At 56.6% G+C, this 21116-nt stretch overlaps 1 protein-coding gene across 4 annotated transcripts; it reads left to right on the forward strand.

Moving 5' to 3' along the window:
• Positions 1-251: 251 nt before the first annotated feature.
• Positions 252-14870, forward strand: SLC9A5 (solute carrier family 9 member A5). 4 transcript variants are annotated; one of them, XM_058845890.1, is made up of 16 exons: positions 252-378; positions 5969-6271; positions 6931-7094; positions 7381-7459; positions 8149-8326; positions 8457-8677; positions 8859-9061; positions 9579-9668; positions 9794-9864; positions 10538-10667; positions 10828-10916; positions 11061-11187; positions 11317-11487; positions 12061-12130; positions 12287-12418; positions 12796-14870. In XM_058845890.1, exons 2-16 carry the CDS (start codon positions 6097-6099, stop codon positions 13260-13262), a joined length of 2367 nt encoding a protein of 788 aa, XP_058701873.1. In that variant the 5' UTR covers positions 252-378; positions 5969-6096; the 3' UTR covers positions 13263-14870. The 4 variants fall into 4 exon arrangements, with proteins under 4 accessions (XP_058701873.1, XP_058701871.1, XP_058701872.1 ...); XM_058845888.1 differs by lacking the exon at positions 252-378 and adding an exon at positions 545-1054; XM_058845889.1 differs by lacking the exon at positions 252-378 and adding an exon at positions 545-1054 and having other exon boundaries at positions 12732-13019.
• Positions 14871-21116: the final 6246 nt, after the last annotated feature.

Consider the following 21116-nt stretch of genomic DNA (forward strand, 5'->3'; position numbering starts at 1 on the left):
CCCATTCCTACCTGGCCAGTGGGCTCAGCCTGGCACTCAGCAGCTGAGAGTGCCCATGCCATAGGCACTACCAGCCAGAGGTCTTTGCTCTGCTGCGGTGTCCTGTCCTGTCCTCCAGGGACATGTGGACACAGGTCAGAGCTGGCTCTCCATGGAGTGCTCTGCCAGCATCCCTTCTTGCCCCCTGCCCAGCATCCCATCTCCCTGGGCTGCTTGGGCATAGCTTGCTGCCCACCCACGACATGGGGTGCCGGATCTCCTGGGCTGGGAGCCTCATGGATGGGTGTGGGAGATGGGGCACCTCCTAGGGGCTGGGGAATGGCCTAATCAGCAAGCAGGAGATTTTAGGAATATCTGAGAGGAGCTGAGGAGGTAAAGGTGAGACAGAAATTTTGGGGTCCCCCCGTGGGTATTCCCATGGAGCTCAGACAGCACCTGGAGCAGGGGGGGATGGTTTCAGCGGGGAAGGGGCCGGCTGGGAGGGGGATTGAGTGTGGAGGAAGATTGGGAATTTGGTGGGTGCGTGAGGACTAAGCCAGGGTGGGGAGACTCAGACAAAGCAGAGGCACTGGGGGACGGCACGGGGGACTAGGATGATGCAGGTAGCACCGGGACATTGCAGGGAGGACTGAGACGGAGCCAGGGGACTATCAGGGGGCTCCGGGAGGGTGCAGATGAGCTGGGACAGAGGGGAGGATGCAAGGGGTGAGCAGGGTGGTGCTGGGGTCCGGGGCAGGTGCTAAGGCCTGGGGCAGCACGGGGGGTGCCGAGCTCCGGGGCGGGCCGGTGCCGCTCGGGGCGGGGCCCGTGGCGTGGGGCTCGGGGGCCGTCCCGGCGCATCCCCACGTGCGCGTGACGCGGGCGGGGGCCGGGACCGGCACCGGGACCGCGGCGGAGCGGAGCGGCGGGAGCGGCGGGGCCATGCAGCCCCCGGCGGCCTCCCCCGGCCCCGCCGCCCCGGCGGGAGCCGAGCTGCTGCGGTGGCAGTGGCGGGAGGTGCAGGCGCCCTGCCTGGTGGCCGCCTGGATCCTGGTAGCCAGCCTGGCCAAGATCGGTGAGTGTCCCCGTGTCCCCACCCGCTCCGGTGCCCCGGGAGAGGCCGTGCCCACCCCCGGGCAGGCAGGGGGGATGCGGCATCCCCGGCGGGCGCGGGGGCACCCGGGACGAGGGGTGTCACCGCACGCCGGGACACGGGTCATGGGGACAAATCCGGCTGGTCACCACCCTCAGCTGGGTTGTGGAGATCGGGGAACACCCCACATCCTCCGTGCCCTGCCGTGGGATGGTGTGCGGCGACGGGCTGAAGGTATCACCCGAAGGAAAAGGTGGGGGTCCGGGCTGGCTTTTCCTGCAAGGGATGGATGGATGGATAGATGGGTGGGCACAGAGGATGGATAGTTCATGAGAACAGAAGCCCCAAGGGATGTCCCGTGTTCCCAAAGGCTGGCACAGCACCTGCCGTTGGCAGGTCTGGAAGCCATTGATCCCGCACAGCCCGGGAAAGGCTCGGTGGTGCCGGTGCCAGGCTGGATGTGCCCCCAGCAGGTGCCTGCTGTCTCCTCCGGTGGGTCACTCCAGATTGGGTTGGCCTTGGACTCTTGTGCTCCCCAGCACAGGACCACGCAGCCGGGGGAGGCTCTGCTGTGAGAGGCTGCGTGGGAAGGCACAATGAGGATGTGTGTGAGCTGCGCAGGGCTGGGCCCCCCACCAGCATCCGGGGTGCTGGGGAGGGGACACCCGTGTGTGGGTGCTGAGCAGGGGTACCCACAGGGCTGGCCCCTACAGTGCCCCTGCCTGCTGTGCTGGGGATGAGATTGTGACCTTGAGCCAGATTTTCTCCTCAGGGACCCCACTGTGGGCACAGCCCCCATGGTGGGGGCACAGACAACCTCTTAGTTTCAAGTTGGACCAAGAAATGTGGGTTCAGAGTTAGGCAGGGGAACCTCTGATCAGCCAGGGATGTGCAGCAGCACTCATTACACAGGGGACAGCTACAGCTCTGACCACCAGCTGGCCTCTTCCTGTCCCAAGCATCATTGTGGATCTTCCGTTCCTCTCCTTCCTTGCCTTCTCGCAAGAGAGACCTAAAACCTCGCGAGGAGTGAATTAAAAGGTATCGTGAGTTTAAAAATACAACACTGCTGTAGCTGTGCCACCTCCAGCTGCCGAGTGTGTCCCTCCTACCTGCAGAAGATCAGAGAGAAAATTCCGTTCCCTGGCAGTTTTCTTCTCTCCAACCTCTCCCAGGAGCTGTTCTCTGTGCAGGTTTCCATTGATGTGCTCCCCTCAGCCACCCTGGATTTTGTGCGGGTGGGTGCAGGGAGCCTGAGTTGGGATCATTCCCAAATCCCCAGATCTGCCACAGGCCTGAGGCTTGTGGCCAGTCTCCTCTGTCTGTGAGACACAGCCCTGATGGCTGATAGCTTCAAGCTGCCAGTAGTGTATCCCATGGGTCCAAAGGATTCCAGAGCCTGGAGCCAACAGCGACACCCAGACCTGGAGGCACTGCTGCAGGCAGCACCCTGCCATGGGTGCCAGAGATGGCACGTGCAGTCCCCAGGGTGCACAGGAGTCCACAGAGGAGATGAACCAGTGGTGGAGGATTTTGGGGAGCGTTAGAGGGCAGAGCCAGCTGTGGCAGCCGTGGATGCTGGGCGTAGGATGGTGCAGAGGACCTGTTGTGGTGGTGGCGCTGGGCTGCCAGCTCACAGCCCTGTGACTGCAGGGGAGGAAGCGGGCCCATGCCCGGGTGATGGGGAAATGACACTGTGGGCTCTGTTCTCAGAGGCAGTCACGATGCTGGGGTGACCCAAGCCAGCAAACACCCAGGGCAGGGAAAAACTGGCTTGGGTGTTGCCTTCCTGCACAGCGAGGCATCATCCGGGCTTTGCTGCCTTTTCCATCCACAGTCAGAGCACAGGATGTGGGGAACACAGAGCTGATAAGCATTGCCCCAAACACTCTCCTTACACATAGCTGCCCCACAGGCAGGAGTCTGCCAGCAGACAGATGGTTTTTTATGCAGCAGCACTGTCATGGGTTGTAGCCATCTCTCCTTGCACCATCACCTCTGTCTCCAGCTGCTCATGTCTTGGTTTAGGTGTTCTGCCATTTCCCAAGCTCTGGAGGTAGGTTTTGGCCCTGAGTTATCTCAGTGGCAAATGCTTTATTATGGATGCCTGAGTATGGATTATGTCTCTGAAGTTAATTCACATGTGGCTAAGTTACTGTTGCTGTGGGAACCTTTAGTGCTGAAATCCTTGACTAGTGTGTATAAAATTAGACCTTGTTCAGTCTGTCCCCACTGACTGCTCCTTGTGACACAGGGGAGCTCATGTGCTGCCATTTCCTGGGAAGGATGGCAGCTTTCCCCATCAGCCAGGACATTTTTGAAGCATGATCTTTCCCATTGATGCTTCTCCTTTATTTGACCAAGTTTCTGGCTTGGTGAAAACAATCATAGAACCATAGAATGGTTTGAGTTGGAAGGGACTTTAGAGATTATCTTTTTCTAACTACCCTTCCATGGCCAGAGACACCTTCCACTAAACCACGTTGCTCAAATCCAACCTGGCCTTGAACACTTCCATGATGGATGACAGCCATGACCCATGTCCCCACAACATCCCTGCACACTCTCCTGGGTCCCTCCAGCCAGCCAGGACATAGCTCCATAGCATGGGAAATGCAGATGGGTTGCCAAAGCAGAGAGCAGGGATCTTGGCAACGTTCCTGAGAATGCAGAAAGGGGCTGGACGCCTCGTTCCCTTCTTGAAAACTTCAGAGCTTTGTTCCCGTGGGTGGGAAGCGGCTTCACAGCCTGCTGCAGGCGCTGAGTGAGCACCATTCATCCACGGGTGAAGGCAGCTTATGTGGGGTGAACAGGGCCCTGCAGTGACTTGTGCAGTCATTTAGCAGGAATTTGACCTGGATGAAGCCCAGCCAGGTTTTCCTCAGGCTGTGGGTCTGCTTGGAGGGCTGTAGTGTTCATATCACCACAATCTCCAGGGCTGTATTGCAGCCCATAGCAGTGAGCAGAGGTGGCTGGGGCTGAGGGGGGTGCCCCAGGCTCTGTGGCTGGGGTGTTCAGTGGCAGGGCTATGGCAGGGGCTTGGCCTGGGTGCTCTTTCTTACTGAGGTGTTTGGTGGTGGAGCTGCAGATCACGCTGCCCCTGTGCTCACTGCTCTGCCCCTGCTGGCTGCAGCAGTGCTCCTGCTGTATTGTGGCAGGGAGCCAGTGCTGGGGCATGGATGGGGCTTACTGTGCCAAGATGAAACCTCTTGAGGTCGTCAACTAAAGGAAAAGCAGCCCTTAGCCTGCACGTTGAGTGATGGGCTCAACAATGTTGTCTCTGGTTGTGAACCAGATCTTTGTCATTGAATTATCTCCTCTAATTCAGAGCTCAGCCATGGTAAAGGAAAGAAAATCACCTAAGATGTACTGGGAAGGAGAAAGGAAGAGCATCAGGAGGCCACAGCCTCAGTTCTCTGGCTGTCCACATCTCAGGGACACTGGGACCTGTCCCAGGATAGAGCAGGACCGGGACAGGTTCAGAGGAAAATGACAAGGGTATAGAGACATGGAAACCTACTGATGAAGTACTGCCTGTTCCTGGGCTCCTCTCCAGGTCTACACCACTGGAGACCTGGAGTTCCTGGGCTAGGCTTTATGGTCTGTCCATAATTCCAGAGGAGGGAAGCAGCTGCGTGACCCAGAGTTGGTGCACGACCATAGCACATTCCTTCTGGAGAGGTAGCCTGGCACAAGCAATGGGCACCTTTAGTCCAGCTAAAGGGCTTTAGGGACTGGGTTTTGGGGTTGGCAGCAGGGCTGGGCTTGCAGCCAAGTGATGGCTCAGAGCCTACCCTGATGTCCCTTGTACCTGCTGGGTGCACAAGGACAGAGGTGGCTCTCGAAGTGCCTGGAGGAGCCCACTCTCCAGGAGATTTCTTCATCTGATGGTCAAGTCATGCGACAGATGCTGGATGTCACAAGTGATGGCAGAATTCAGTGATGGGGGGACAAAATCACTGTGACCTCAATAGCCTTTCCCCAAGCAATGCCCTTTTGGAGGGGCAGCAAAAATAAAGCACCTTATGCTAGCAAGGAGAAAGCCCCAGGGATGGGGAGCTTGCCTTCCTGGAAGCTGGACTGATTTGGGATTACACAGGACACCCTGATGTGGGGGACAAGGGTACCCGGAGGAACGAATCCCCTGTGCTGGCTGGCGTAGCATCCTGCTGGCTTGTGCCTGAGCACAGGCTCACTGCCACATTACTGATGGATGAATACCAGGGCATCCTCTGCTTGCTTTAGAAAATACATCCTGTTCCACGGCAGCTTAAGATTTGGCCCAAACCTTGCATGGAATAAACTGATTATTCCAAGCATCTCTAAATCTGCAGCTCCCCAGTGCCTGTGTTTTTGCATGCAGGTAGGTTAGCTGGTGCTGAGGGAGGTTGTGCTCGGGCATGGCTTGTGCTGCAGTGGTTTGCATGCTGCTCTGGCTGCTTGCTCAGATGGATGCAAACAAGGTCACCCTGTCACCAGGGCTGAGCATCCTCGTCTCTGAGTGGGGTAACATGTCCCGGTGTACCAGGATTTCTTCACTTGAACAGCAGCCAGCAGCGCTCGTGACACTGTGAACGTGCTCACTGCCTGTTTTAAACCTTTAAGTGCAGATACCAGAAGCCAAGAAAAGTAAAATGCCTGGCTGATTGGCTTATTAGACAGTGGCTGAGAGGGAGAGGGAAATCCTAAAGAGTCAGGGACCTGAAATCCTGATCTGGGAGGTAGCTGGAAGGTCTTTTGTGCACATGTGGCCATGAAGCAGCCTTTCCATAGGTGCTCCCTTGTTCTTCACCCATCCATCATACATCACCCAACACTTCTGTGAAGCCTGTGGATTTGGGATGCTCTGTCTATGTGCCTGTTTGGCTGATGCTCTCATACTTCTTTTTCTTCTAGTTTTCCACCTGTCAAGGAAGGTGACATCTGTCGTCCCGGAGAGCTGCCTTCTCATCCTGCTGGGGCTGGGCCTGGGAGGGATCGTGCTGGCTGTGGCAAAGAAAGCCGAGTACCAGCTGGAGCCAAACATGTTCTTCCTCTTCCTTCTGCCCCCCATTGTCCTGGACTCTGGGTACTTCATGCCCAGCCGGCTGTTCTTTGACAACATCGGTGCCATCCTCACCTACGCAGTGGTGGGCACGCTCTGGAACTCCTTCGCCACTGGCACCGCGCTCTGGGGACTGCACCGGGCCGGGCTCATGGGTGGGTGTGCAGGGCTGCCCAGCTTCAACCACATCCCCAAAAAATAGGTTGGAGGTGCAATACACCCCCAATTTCATAGCCCACTGCCTCTCCCTGCTGTGGATTCCTAGGAATTACAGCACGAGCAGGGTCCTGACATCCTGGGAATGGTGCTCTGGCAGGACGGTCAAGCGTGCAGGACAGACGGGCCCTGCTTGGCACTGGGCTGACTCATGTCTTTGCTATTTTTGTCTGCTGACCTTGGCTAGCGTTGCTGGCTCGCTGCCGTGTTCCCTGTCCTTGGCTGGAGCCACTGGCCCTGGCTGGCCTGGGCTCTGTTTTGAGCTCTCTTGAGCCCTGAGGAGCCACTTGATGCCTGGACCTGAGGTGGGGCTGCTGAGCCACCTTTGGTGGTACCTGCTGGAGGAGCAGTGATGCACCTGGGTGCCAACAGGGACATCCCTCATGCTTCTCTCATGTTGCAGCAAGAATGCACTGAGTCCCACTTTTCCAGGGGCATCCTGGAGGTTTGGGAACATTTTTGGGCTCATCCTACTGCACTCCCAGCTGAGGTGCTGCAGCCAAGTCACTGGATCAGATGAGGGATAGGCTTGTTTCCACCTGGTGAGAGGGCTCTGGGGTGGCTGGTTTGCCTGACCTTGGTCCTTCTGTCCTAACAGATCCAGGTGTTGAAGCTGGGCTGATGGATTTCCTGCTCTTTGGCAGCCTGATTTCAGCTGTGGACCCTGTGGCAGTCCTGGCTGTCTTCGAAGAGGTCCATGTTAATGAGACCCTCTTCATCATTGTGTTTGGCGAGTCTCTCCTGAATGATGCTGTCACTGTGGTGAGTTGCAGCTTGTGGGACTCTAATGTTGAGCCCAACATGGTCCAAGGTGCTGGAATTCCCCAGGATGGGCAGAGGATGCAGGTGACATCCTCGAGCTGGGAGCAGACCCATGCCATGCTCTCTCGGCCTTTCCTGTCTCCTGGCCCTGGTAGACTTTGCTTGCTGAAATGATCTCTTGCTGGACAGGTCTGGGGTGGAAAATGCCTCTTCCACAGGACCCTTCCTGCCCCTCTCAAGACAGGGTAATGCCCTGCATTTCTCAAGGGATTTGCCTTGCCTGCAGGTGCTGTACAAGGTCTTCAACTCTTTTGTGGAGCTGGGCCCAGCGCACATCCACGCCACAGACTACGTGAAGGGGGTAGGTGAGTAATTGCCATACCAGCCCCTCCACCTCTTCCTCTCTTGTGGAAGTGGAGGGTGGCAAGCACAGGAGCCATTGTCCTGTGGGGTGGGCACTGAGCACCACAGCTCTGTCATCTCCATGTGTCACATGCCAGCCATCAGCACAAAACTGCAGAATTGTTTGGGCTGGAAGGGACCTTAAAGGCCATCTTGTTCCAGGCCCCCCTGCCATGAGAAGGGACACCTTCCACTAGACCAGCTTGCTCAGAGCCCCACCCAACCTGGCCTTGAACACTTTCAGGGAGGGGACAGCCAGTCTGGGCCTCATCACCCTCACAGGGAAGAATTTCTTCCTAATACCCGATCTAACCCTGCCCTCTGTCAGTTTGAAGCCATTCCCCTTTGTCCTGTCACTCCATGTCCCTCTCCAAGTCCCTCTCCAGCTCTTTTGGAGTACCCTTTAGCTACTGAGGAGGTCTCCCCAGAATTTTCTCCAGGCTGAACAATCCCTACTCTATCAGCCTGTCCCCACAGCAGAGGTGTCCCAGGGGATGCTTTGGGATCATCTGAAGCTTTGTGCTCCATGGGATGCTTTGGAGGGGACCTGGGTGGTAACATGGCTCTTGGCCAGCCCAGCACAGCATGGCTCTGGGGCACAGGAGCTGGGCCCACTTGCTTATGGTTCAAATGAGACTTCTCCTCCCACCAGCCTCCTTCTTCCTGGTGAGCCTGGGGGGCACAGCCGTGGGGTTGCTCTTCGCCTTCCTGCTGGCCCTGATCACGCGGTTCACCAAGCGCGTGCGCATCATCGAGCCGCTCTTCGTCTTCCTCCTGGCCTACGTCGCGTACCTTGCCGCCGAGATGGTCTCGCTCTCTGCCATCCTGGCGTGAGTACTGCGGTGTCCCCCAGGGGAAGCCAGGAGATTGAGGTTGCAGTGCTGAGCAGCAGGAGGCAGTGAGTAGACCCACTCCTCATCCCGCCGTAGGGCCATGCCAGCTCCTTCTGCCCCTCTGCAGAGTCACCTTCTGTGGGATCTGCTGCAAGAAGTACGTGGAAGCCAACATCTCCCAGAAATCCCGTACCACAGTCAAGTATACCATGAAGACACTGGCCAGCAGCTCAGAGACCATCATCTTCATGTTTCTGGGCATCTCGGCTGTGGACACCTCCAAGTGGACATGGGACACAGCACTGGTGCTGGGCACCCTGTTCTTTATCCTGCTCTTCAGAGCCGTGGGTCAGTCTGTCCTGCTATGTGTGTGGCCGGTAGCACACAGCCCTTTTCCTGCCAAGAAGGGATATTGCCCAGGAAATCTTGGGGCACAAGGCCAGTCATGGATCCTGGCTGAGATTTTGTGCTGTCTCCTGGAGCAGGCAGGGTTCTCCCAGCATTCCAGGCTCTCCTTCTTCTTCCCCAGGTGTTGTTCTCCAGACATATGTGCTCAACCGCTTCCGCCTCATCCCCCTGGACAGGATCGACCAGGTGGTCATGTCATATGGTGGCCTCCGTGGGGCCGTGGCCTTCGCCCTGGTCATCCTGCTGGACGGGGAAAAGGTGAAAGCCAAGGACTACTTCGTGGCAACGACCATCGTGGTGGTGTTCTTCACTGTCATTGTACAGGTGAGGATGGGCACTGTGCCCTCCTCATGTGCTTTCTTGCCCCAGAATTGGCCTGGGGACATGTGCTTTGGGAAGGTATCTTTTTTCAAGTGACCTTTGATCCTTGGTGCTTTCTAGCACGCCATCCATCAGCAGGTGTGCAGGACTGCTATGGTGACTGTGGCGATGGTGGGGCCATGGCCCACGTTCTTTTCCCGCTGGTATTTTGTTCTGGGACTGGCTCCAGGAGCTCCAGGAGTGCATGCCTGTCCAGGCTGCCCTCTTTACAGAGCTGCTGATGGGCCCCAGCTCAGGCGTTCAGTGCCCTGGGAAGGGAAGCCACAGGGAGGGTGAATATCAGTCTAGGGAAATGATGGCTGGGGGTGTACACCACGGCACAGGGGTCGGGTTGGTAGGGGCATGCATGGCTGACATAGCCACTGTCCCCAGTCACTTCATGCTGCTTCTGCTCCCTATGCCCCAGCCATGCACCCTCTCGCCCTCCCAGTCTTTCCCTTGCCTTCTCCTGCCATTCTAGGGCCTCACCATCAAACCCCTGGTGACGTGGCTGAAGGTGAAGCGCAGTGACCACCACAAACCCACACTGAACGAGGAGCTGCATGAGCACGTAGGTGATAGCGCCAGAGGCTGCTGGGCTCCCTCACACGTGGGGCTGGGCAAGGGCCATGTATTGCCTTGGCACCCAGAGCACCCACAGCCTTGCCACCACTCACCCTCTTCCCCTCACTCAAGGCCTTTGACCACATCCTGGCAGCGGTGGAGGACATCGTGGGGCACCACGGCTACCACTACTGGCGGGACAAGTGAGTGTCTTGGACTGGATCCTCTGCTGACTGTTAGTGAATGGGAGACACATGCCAGCCACAGGGACATCCTGGGGTTCTCACAGGAGGACACCCCTGCTGTGTGCAGGGCAGCAGGACCAGGAAGCCTCTATGTCTGCCCATCAGTCTGGATAGGTACCATGTGGCTGCTATTATGCAGCAGACCAGGATCACAAAAGCATCACAGGGAGAGGTCAGGCAGGTGTGGCTGGGGATGCTGTGGAGCTGGCATTACTTGCCAAGGTCAGAACTTGGGGTGTCCATGCTGACAATGGCTTTCTGCCTCCTTCATGGATGCAACTGCTCTGGGCACTGAGGAAGGAACAGCCTTGTTCCTGCCTGGGCAGTGTTTATCTGCAGCACAGGGACAGGAAAAGGATGCAAAAAGCCTGTTTCCTGCGGGGGAAGTGCTCCAGCAGGGTGGCCCCAGTCCTACTCCCACTGCCTCCCACAGACCCGCTGGTGTCTGGCTTCCTCTTGGGCAGGCTGAAGGGTCACCATGTCCCCTCCCTGGCAGCGTGTCCCTGTGCACAGCCAGGTCCTGCATGCCCAGCCTCCCTTCACCATACTTGGGACGCTCAGCCTTGTCTGGGTAGATATCCCTGGCCATAGTAGCCTGTGGAAGCTAAACTGTGTCTTCATCTCATGGCAGGTGGGAGCAGTTTGACAAGAAATACCTGAGCCAGCTCCTGATGCGGAAATCTGCCTACAGGCTGCGGGATGAGATCTGGGATGTTTACTACAAGCTGAACATCCGTGATGCTATCAGCTTTGTCGATCAGGTACAGGCAGGAGTGGTGTCCAGGCGGCAGGATGGTCCTGGCAGCAGAGGTTCCCTTCATGTATGGCCACATGTTCACCCTCTGGCCAAGCAATGGGGACCTGCCCATCCCAGCTGGGTCCTTGCTGTCCTGATGCCAGCCTTGTCCTCTCACCTCCCAGGGTGGCCACGTGCTCTCAGCTGCCAAGCTGGCGCTGCCCTCCATGCCCAGCCGCACATCCATGTCAGAGTCATCAGTCACAAACCTCCTGTGAGTACAGCCATCCCTCCGAGCTCCTGGACAGGCCTCGTTGGACCTCACAGCCGCCCTCGTCCCTGGGGGTGGGTTGCACCAGGGCTGTCAGGGGGCTGGCACAAGGTGGGCACGGAGCCCAGCCCATCCATCTCCCCGCAGGAGGGAGAGCGGGAGCGGCGCGTGCCTGGACCTGCAGGTGATCGACACGGTGCGGAGCCGCCGGGACAAGGAGGATGCTGCCATGCACCACGTGCTGCGGGGGAGCCTCTACAAGCCCCGCCGGCGGGTGAGCACTCCCGGGCCACGGCGTGCGGCTGACCCCGAGGGGAGCAGCACCCGCAAGAGGAGCAGGGGTGGACGATGCTCTGTGGGGCCAGCTGCTCACCCTGTGTCTCTTTGCCTCTCCCTCGGCCAGTACAAGGCCAGCTACAGCCGTCACTTCATCTCTCCAGATAAACAAGAGCGCCAAGATAAAGAAATCTTCCGGCAGAACATGAAGAGACGTCTGGAGACCTTCAAGTCCACAAAGCACAATGTCTGCTCCTCCAAGAGCAAGGCCAGGCTGAAGGAAAAAGGCAGGAAAAAGGCAAGTCCTCCCCAAGGTCCTGTTCTTTTCCTAGCTCTGAGATTTGGCCACCCCAGGATGCAGTAAGAGAGGTCCTTTTTGGGGTGTAAGTGAGATGCTGCAGGGCATCAGCAGCTCCAAAGCCAGAGGGGAAAGTGGCTCATCTCTTCTCAGTCCTGTTGATGCTGCATGTGAGCATTCAGGTGTTTTGTGTGTCCATGTGTCCCCAGCATGCCATCAGTGCTGTGGGGTGGCTCTTCACTGAGCAAAGCCCTGGAAGAGCCACAGGTTTGTTTTGCAAGAGCACTTAGCATAAGACAACCTCAATGTTGGTGCAGATCCAGGCTCAGAATTGTGGCACTGCACCTTAAATTGAGCCTTAGATATCTTCTTTTTTTTGGAGGTTTTTGAAGCCATTGCAGCTGAGCAGTTCATTGTGGGGCTATGAAGATGCAAAGCCTAAGGACTAGAAACCATCTGCCATGTAACCAGGGTGGGAATCTGCATGCCCAATGTTGGCTGGCTCGCAGAATCCCCTATTGGGTTTAGGGCTTTGCACAGGGTAGGTCCCAGCCAGTTCCTCTTCTTTCACAGAAGAACATATCTCTGACCAAAGAGGCACCCAACGGGAAGACGCACAGAAATGTCCCCTGGCAGGATGCAGGTAAGGCCAGTGGCAGGTGAGGATGGCAGGTCCTGGCAAGGGGACCTGGTGGTGTGGGATGGGAGCACCTGCTGTGCCTGCCCACTGCCAGCTCAGTGGGATGACATCACCCAGGGTTGTGCTAGCACCAAACTGACCCCCTCCATCTGCCTGCAGCTCCTGTCCTGGTGATGGTCAGCTCAGAGGAGGAGGAGAGTGATAGCTCAGAGACGGAGAAAGAGGACGATGAGGGGATTGTGTTTGTTGCTCGAGCCACTGATGAGGTCCTGCAGGGAAAGACAACTCCTGGTAGGCACCAATGCTTCATGCTGGGGCAGCTGCCATTGGGTAGCTTGTCCTTCCTCTGCCTGTGGAGCAAAACTGCCTTGGCCTGGGCAAAACCAAAGTCAACAGAGCATGAATGGGAGAATCACTGTCCTCTGGAGGCATGGCGGAGCCTCCCTGTGTCCTGCATCCCTGGGCCAGCACATGGTGTGGTTCTTGGGGTTTTCCTGCATAGGGCAAGGAGTTGGACTCCATAATCCTTGTGGGCCCCTTCCAACTCAGGATATTCTAGGATTCTGTGGCCATTTGGTAGTGGTTGGTTCTGCAATGTTTGCAGGGTCCAAGGAGAGACTGAGAGCTGTGCAAGCTCCCTCTCACTGTCCCTCCATCTGCATCTCCAGGCAGCCTGGATGTCTGCCCCAGCCCTTGCATCATCCCTCCATCGCCCACCTTGGCAGAGAAGGAGCTGCCATGGAAAGGAGACCAGGCTGATCTGGCTGTTTATGTCTCCTCGGAGACCACCAAAATTGTGCCAGTGGATATGCAGAAGGCATGGAACCAAAGCATCTCCTCCCTGGAGAGCATCGCTTCCCCCCCAGGCATCGAGAGCGGGCCTCAGCACAGGAGATTTGCCTGCCCTGTGCTGGAGGAGCAACCCCAGTCTGCAAGCCAGGCGATGCCAGAGCAGAGCTCCTGCTTCCAGTTCCCCAGCCATGTCTCCAAGAGCGGCCGGTCACAGAGTGACAGCAGCCCAGACGGTCCTGAGCAGCAGGAGCTGCAGCCTTTGATGGCCACAGAGGAGCAGGGCAGGATGCCACCCACTGCAGAGCCCAGGTGGCTGATGTTCAACAGAGCAAGCCACCTCTGAGGCACCCTGTGGATTGGGAAGGGGCTGAGAGCTGCAGACAGGCTGTGACCTGCTGACTGCTCTGTCTTGCACTGCAAAGCTTGTGTGTGTCTCCATAAACTCCAGGAGTGGCAGGGGAACCCAGTACTCCTCCTGGAGCTGTACTCCAGGGTGTGCTTTGCCCATGCACCTACTGATGCAAACCTGGTCAATAACTGGTCTTTGTGCTGCAACAGCAGGTACCAGCCCCTGTCCGCCCAGGGAGGCAAAGATCCCAAACCTCATTCTTTCTCTCTGGTCCCTACACATCTCTGCAGCTGGGACTTTAGAGATATTTCTCCCAGGGCTGGGATCCCAAACAGACTTGATCCTGTCATGGCTGTGCTGCCCTGAGGTGGTGGCTGCTCACAGGTGTAAGAGTGTGAGCTGATCTCCAGCCTGGCTGTGAGTAGGAGACCTCTTGGAAAAGGGCTGAGAGCAGGGGTGGTTCACAAGAGTCCATCCACACCCAGTGACTGAGCTGTTGACTTCAAGGTGGCTGCAGTGCTCACAGCATGCTTGGAGCTCAGCCAGGAGCTCAGAGATAGGCTCCTTGCCACGACAGCCCTGTGTTCCCTGGGTTATGGAGGCACCACAGAGGCAAGGCCATGACTTTCTCAGGACTGGGAGCAGCGCTCCTTGGGTTTGGCTCCACCAGGAGCTGGACTAGTGAACCTGTACGCACAGGGACTCCTCTAACAGCCAACCTGCTGTGCCAGTCTCACACCTGTCACCTGGATGTGTTCCCAACAGCTGCAGTGTTCAGCTTTCTGGATTTACTGGGAGGCAGCTGCCCTGCACAGCATCCTTGGTCCCTTCTGCTCACGTCCCAGGCCCTCCAATTGCCTGGGGTGCATCAGCTGGGAGTACTGGTCATGGTGCAAGGAGAGGAGCAGGTATCAGGTACATCAGGAGCGGGGGTGATGGGTGTGAGCAGTGTGCATCTTCAAAGGTCTGTCCCCAACGCCTGCATCCCAGCCACCCCTGTGCCCTCCTCAGAGGGTGGTGAGAGCTGGTGGCCCACACGATGAATTGCTTCTGGTGTGACCCCAAGGGCCAAGAATTTCTCCCCAAGAAGTGTTTAGCCACAAAAGAGCACAATGGCTGGGCACTGGCAGAGCAGGAGGGTTGTGGATTGCTCATCTTTGGAAAAAATTGGAACTCGGACTGTTAATGCTCCAAGCAGATAAAAGCCTGCCTTTTCCAGCTCTATGGGTTTGCTGAGACAGCAGGTGCCAAGGCAACACTTGGATGCACTGAATGTGCCCAATGTGGAGCAGGTGAGCTGGTGGGACCCCCAACCCTGCCAGCAGGGCTCAGGAGAGACCCTTCAGCTCTGTACCTGTTCCACCAGATGAGCATGAGGTTTTTAAAAGGTTTTTATATAGTTTTGCATTTCTGGTATGACTTACTCTAGTTTTGATTTCTGATATTGGGCCATACTAAATCTCTAGTTGGGTCAGTGTTTTCTGTAGCCATGGGCACTACAAATGACTCAAGACTTAATATATTATTTGCAAGGATATTGTTATAATGTGAAAATATATGCACAGTATTTTGTAATGTTCAATAAACTGGAGTTGGAGCAGATGTTGTGGTCTGGTCTGTCTGTTGTCTGGGTACCTCTGCCCATCCTGGTTTGGTTCTCCTTTGCAGGTATCATGTCCCTGTGTCTCTCTGTTCTTCTCCACCCAAGGCCCCAACCCCCCTCTCTTGATGTGCCTAACTGGATTTCCTGGTTTCCATAAAGTTTGTGGAAAATATGAAATTCTTTCCAAAGAGATGCTTGCCTGCAGCTGTCATTAGGCTCTGCTAGGGAGCAGCCAGTGAGAGACCAGGCCCTTCTGCCCAGAGCTGTGGCTGCACAGCCACCAGCATGCTGGAAGCCCACATCTTCCCATGTCCTCTCTCCTTGCCAAAAATATGTTTTAGAGGGGTTACAGGAGCCTTGCATTGGTGTATGCTGGTTCTGTTCTTCCTTTGATCTTCTGGTCGCTGTTTTTCCTGAAGGAAAGTAAATGTGGTTTACTTGATTCACAAGGTAGATGTTTGGCTTGCATTGAATCTGACATCCACCATCAACCCCTGGTCCTTTTTGGCAGGGTAAAATGCACCTCCTAGCCCTGTTAGCTTTGCACTGGCCCATGTGGAAGCTCTTGCTCCTTATGACATTCCCCATCTGCCTTGCATCCCACTGACAATGCTGCTGGCTGAGCTGTGCTCTGCGTGCTGGACCTCTGTGCCAGCACTGCCTGCAGCCACGACTGCCTTGGCAGTGCACCAGGCTGTGTGGGCCAGGTTGTTTCCTGGAAGAGGTGGGTCTGCAGCCTTCAGGTCCTCAGAGGAGGGAAAGCAGACGTCTCAGCTTCAGCAAATGCCTCTCATCCTGATATCTGAGCCTAGCAGCTGATGTGTGTGCAGGCTTTCCATGCCACCAGCCAGCAGCTCAGAGCCTTTTCCTCCCACCCTCAGCCCCAGCCCTGTTGTGAGCAGGGATGGTGGCTCCTTGCCAGTTCTTATTCTTGTACTTCACTCTCTGTTTTTCACCTTAGAGTGTCCTGCCTGCACAGGACTGCTCTGATCCTTCCAGCATAGCAGAGAGTCATCTCCTTCAGACTAAAAATACTAAAGTGCTTCAGTGGAAAAACATAAGGAGTGGGCCAAACCACGAATGCATGTGCCTAAACTTCTGCTTCTCCAGGACAGAGTAAGGCACAACCACAGGAGCTGCTTGTCAGACTGTAACCCAGAACACACAATCCTCCGACTGTGACTGTAAGCAATCCCATCCCAGAACAGACTACCACAGACCTGTCATTTTGCACCCAGGCTTCTGTTTAAAGCCTACCATTAAATCTGCACATTTTTCCACAGGCATTTGTTTTCTCCAATACTCAGCTCCTCCAATTCCTCTGCGGTACCAAAACTTGTGAAGTCAGCAGGGGATGTAAGGCAGCTCTGGCATCAGCTCTGTGGAAGAGCTGTGGGCAATGGATTGGTGTTGGCCATCTTACAAGTGAGTCTCAAAATCACCACATCACTTTTGCACAATGCACATTGGAGCATCAGGTAAATTTCAGACTGGAAGAGGCTTGGGAAGCCCATGGTCCAATCCCAACTCTATGCAGGGCTGCTAGCAAAGCTAGACCAGGTAGCTCAGAGCCCTGTCCCACTGGATCTGGAATGTCCCTGAGGATGGAGATGTCAACTGTCCCTGTCCCAGAACCACACCACAGCTACACCAGTCTTGCACAGAATTAATTTCTCCTTCTGCTCAGTAAATTTTCCCCTGGGGCAGGTTGTCCCTGTTACCTCTTGTTCTTCCAAGTGCTTCTCTGGAGAGAGTTGGGCTGTGGTTTCTGTGTGCCAGCTTGTCGGTAGCTCCCCTCTGCCTTATCTTCTAAAAGCTGGTTCTCTCTGACATATGTGTGTATATATACATACGTGTGTATGTACATATTCTTTTGGGAAGCTCCAGATTGGAACTAGCACCCAGTTGTGTCTCACAGGTACCAAGTCCAAGAAATAGAATTTTCTTGAACCTGCCAGCTGCATACTCTCCACTGCAGTAAGGGTGCTGTCAGCTGATGCGTGTAGTTGCTGATCCTGCTTTGTTTCTGGAGCACTTCTGACACCCTCTTGGGAGGTTTTCACACTGCTCTAAAAAGGTAGAAGCAGCAGAAAGTAAGTGAATAGGAGCCAGGTCCTCACCTCTCACTCACACAAAGCATGGCAGAGGCTTTGGCCATCCTCATGTTTTCATGGAGAGCAGCAGGAAGGCAAATGCAGAATTCAGGAGAGGTGTTCAGTCTAATTGTATCTGGTACAAATATTTTGGAGACATATCAGTCTATTCCTTGCTCTCACCTATGATCAGACTGATCATAGGTGAATGCCCTGAATTCTGCATTTGCCGTCCTGCTCTTGGCACCTGAAGCAGCCATCCCTTCTCCTTGCTCTCACTGGAAGCCTCCTCTGCCCGCTGGCGAAGGGAACAATTCATTTTCCCTCTGGCATCACCTCCGGAGGGGGATGCCAGCCCTGCCCCTGGTCTGTCCCGCTGCTCTGGCTGCTGAAGCCGCGCAGAATTTGCTCGGCTGAGGGGATGCGAGCGGGCCGGGGCTGCACCGCGAGCGGTGACGGAGCCGGGATCCGTCGGCAGCCGGGGCGGATAATGAGGAACAGATTCTCGCTGGGCAGTGGTTCCCATGCTGCTTTCCAGGGCAGAGCGGCCAGGATGGGAGAGCCTTTGTGCTCCGCGCTGCACCTCTCCGGCTCCCGTGCAGCCAGCCCCGCCGCTACCCCGGCTGTCCCCGCCGGCTGCCGGCACTGAGCGGCCCCGAGCTCCCCGCAGGGCTGGGACCGTCCCCAGCGGCTGTGCCACCCGACGGGCTGCAGGGTGCCTTTCCCCAGAAGGATTTCCTCACAGCCCGGTTGTGCAAGGGAACAGGCTGCAGCGTGGACTGGCTGAGGACAGACAAGACCAGGGGGATCTTTAGGTCAGCAGGAGCTGGGTGGGGTGATCCACACCTTCCTTCGTGGCTCAGACTTCCTTGCTTTTCCCTGGAGGAGCACACAAAACTGTAGGAATCCCTGAGGACTGTGTGATGAGGTTGCTACTCGTGGAGATTTCTGCAGAACAGACAGAGTGGAAGCCAGCATGGTGGGAGTTTTGAATTTATGAGTACCCCAGATCCAAGAGTTGTGATCTTCCCTGCGGCCAGACATAGCTGCTCCTCAGAGCCTCTTGGAAGGCAAGGATCCCTGAAGAAGCCACCTGGACTCTTCTCACTTCATCTTCTCCTGGCATCTGTGGCCACATATCCAGGCTGCCCTGAAGGTAAATGAACCGTGTTGGTGGGTTAGTTGGAGAGGGAGGGAGGGCACTGAGGACACTTTGGGGAGATGACCACCACCTGAGCTGGTCTAGTCTACATCAGACCACAGGTCATCCCGAGCTTGTGGGCAGCCCAGGAAGAAGGGCTTGGAAGGCCACAGGGTACTGGTACTGACCGAACTCTGCAGCAGCTGTGCAGTGTCTGTGCTTTCCTCTGCCACAGCAATGCAGGGCAATCCCTGCCTGCGCAAAAGCTTTGCCCCCTGAAGCCCAGCTAAGCCCACACTGTTGGGAGAGCCATTTAAATCGTTGTTTTGGCTCTTTGGCTGGCTGGGGGAAGTTGGCATCTGACCATGCACCCACCTGGGGTCTCGCTGTGTGTGGCTCCCTGGCAGTTTTGGGTCTCTGAGGCTCTCACGGGCAGCTGGATGAGCTGCAAGCTCAGAGCTGCCCTAAGAGCCCTTCTATAGGCATGGCTGGTGCTGGGACCATGTGAGTATCACTTGTGCAACCCCTCCAGATTTCTCCTGGGCATTTGGGTCCTAGCTGCTCTTTCAGAAATCCCATTCTCCCAAGGGCAAGGATATTTTCTTCTCTACCACATATGTGCATGTAGATACACCTATTTTCAGTAGACATCCCTACCCTCTAGTATTGATGGAGAAAGCTGGCAAAAGCTTCAGAAAGGTACCCCAGAAAGAGAGAAATAACAATGAAACAACTATGAAGGTTAATATATTTTCTCACGTTGTAGTATGGGGCTGGCTGATGAGAGCCAGCCGGTGAAGGAGCACCAGCCACATGTGCTGGGATGGAAGAAGGGCTGTGGAGCAAGCAGGTCAGACAGGGTGCTGCCAGGGCCTGCTACAGTCACTCTGATCTTTGCTTTATTCTGTTAGTGAACAGATAGAACTGTTAAAAGTGGTTAACATTATTTTTTTTCCTTAGTAAAAATAGCTTTAGAAGCAAACAGGAAATCACGAACTGAGGAGTGCAATGAAGAGGGGAAAAAGTCAGACAGCTACCTCGCTGTGCTTGCATTTGTCTATAAATACAGCTCCACGTGGGGTGTCGCCTGCCCAAAGGCAACCAAACCGCGCTCAAACTGGTGGGGATCGGGGGTGTAGGGGGAACATCTCCCCTCCGGCGAGGGTGACGCACCGAGGGTCGGAAAAGGGGCTGGCACTGGCTGAGCACCGAGCTCAGCTGGCACGGAGCTCGGTGGGCGGGCGGGGCGGCGGGAGCAGAGGGCGGAGCGGGAGGAGCAGAGGGCGGAGCGGGAGGAGCAGCGGGAGGAGCAGAGGGAGCAGCGGGAGGAGCAGAGGGAGCAGCGGGCGGAGCAGAGGGAGCAGCGGGAGGAGCAGAGGGAGCAGCAGGAGCAGCGGGAGGAGCAGAGGGAGCAGCGGGAGGAGCAGAGGGAGCAGCGGGCGGAGCAGAGGGAGCAGCGGGCGGAGCAGAGGGAGCAGCGGGAGGAGCAGAGGGAGCAGCGGGAGGAGCAGAGGGAGCAGCGGGCGGAGCAGAGGGAGCAGCGGGAGGAGCAGAGGGAGCAGCGGGCGGAGCAGAGGGAGCAGCAGAGGGAGCAGCGGGCGGAGCAGAGGGAGCAGCGGGAGGAGTAGAGGGAGCAGCGGGAGGAGCAGAGGGAGCAGCGGGAGGAGCAGAGGGAGCAGCGGGAGGAGCAGAGGGAGCAGCGGGAGGAGCAGAGGGAGCAGCGGGAGGAGCAGAGGGAGCAGCGGGCGGAGCAGAGGGAGCAGCAGGAGGAGCAGAGGGAGCAGCGGGCGGAGCAGAGGGAGCAGCAGGAGGAGCAGAGGGAGCAGCGGGCGCGCTGCCCAGCGCCTCCGGCAGGTGTCGCTCCGCGCCGAGGCCTCGCCCCGGCCCGCCCGCCAAGATGGCGGTCGCGCCCCCTCAGGGAGCCCCGGCGGGGCGGGTGCGGCGGAGCGCGGCTCAAAGGCCCCGGGGATTCCGTGACGGGGTGGTCTTGAGGGAAAATACAATATACATGTGGTAGTTTCGGGGCTCCTTTGGTGTGCCAGCCCAAGCTGCTGCCCAACTCCCTCCCGCTCTCCTGATGGCGGGTGTTATGTCCAGGTTCAGTCATCAGCTCACACTGTTTCTCCAACACCTTCATCTCACTCGGCAGCAAACGCAGGCAGGGCCTGCAAAATATGACGCAAAACCGAATCCGTCTTTTATTGTGAGGGTTGTGGGACACTGGAACACGTTACTTAGGGAGGTTGTGGTTGTCCCAACCCTGGAAGTGTTCAAAGCTAGGTTCGATAAAGCCTTGAGCGGTCTGGTCTAGTGGGAGGTGTCCCTGTTCATGGCAAGAGGGGTTGGGACAGAATGATCTTTAAGGTCCATTCCAACTTCTTAACATTACATGATTCTATAAAGAAATACAAGCAGCAAAGAACACACACCTGGAGCTGTACGTTTCTGTGGTGGGGAGGAAGCTCTTGACCCACTTGTCCCTCCTCCCACCAAGCTCCTCCAAAGGCTCACGGCCCCAGTCTAACAGTCCTGTTTGAACCCCAGAGGGGTCTAAACCTCCTCAAACCTTCCCATGGCTGCTCTGTAGCTGGCCTTACCCCTCCTCGATTTGGGAGCAGAGATTCCTCTACAAGGAGGAAGAGAACAGCAACAATTATGGGAGAAGGGCAAGTGAGAGGCAGAGAGGACAGATTGCTGGCAGGAGCCCTCCGCCCTGCCTGTCTGAACGGGAAGCTGCTCATCTCCTTCAGGAGACACATTGTTATTGCTGCTGATGGCATCGAATCTCACCGTTTCCTGCCGGTGCTCTCCATCCCTGGTGCCAGGGAAGGGAGGTGCCCACCCCAGCTAGAACCAGGCTCACAGTATGTCAGTCATGTGCTGCTTCCTGGTGCTTCCTCTGCCTCCAGCCTGCACTAGGAACAAAGGATCCCTGGTACAGCAGCTGTGATCCACATCATACCACCTCCTCCTCCCTGTGCCCTGTGTCCCACCTGCTCTGTGTTCCTGCT

Source organism: Poecile atricapillus, chromosome 10, assembly GCF_030490865.1.
Source record: "Poecile atricapillus isolate bPoeAtr1 chromosome 10, bPoeAtr1.hap1, whole genome shotgun sequence".
Lineage (NCBI taxonomy): Eukaryota > Metazoa > Chordata > Aves > Passeriformes > Paridae > Poecile > Poecile atricapillus.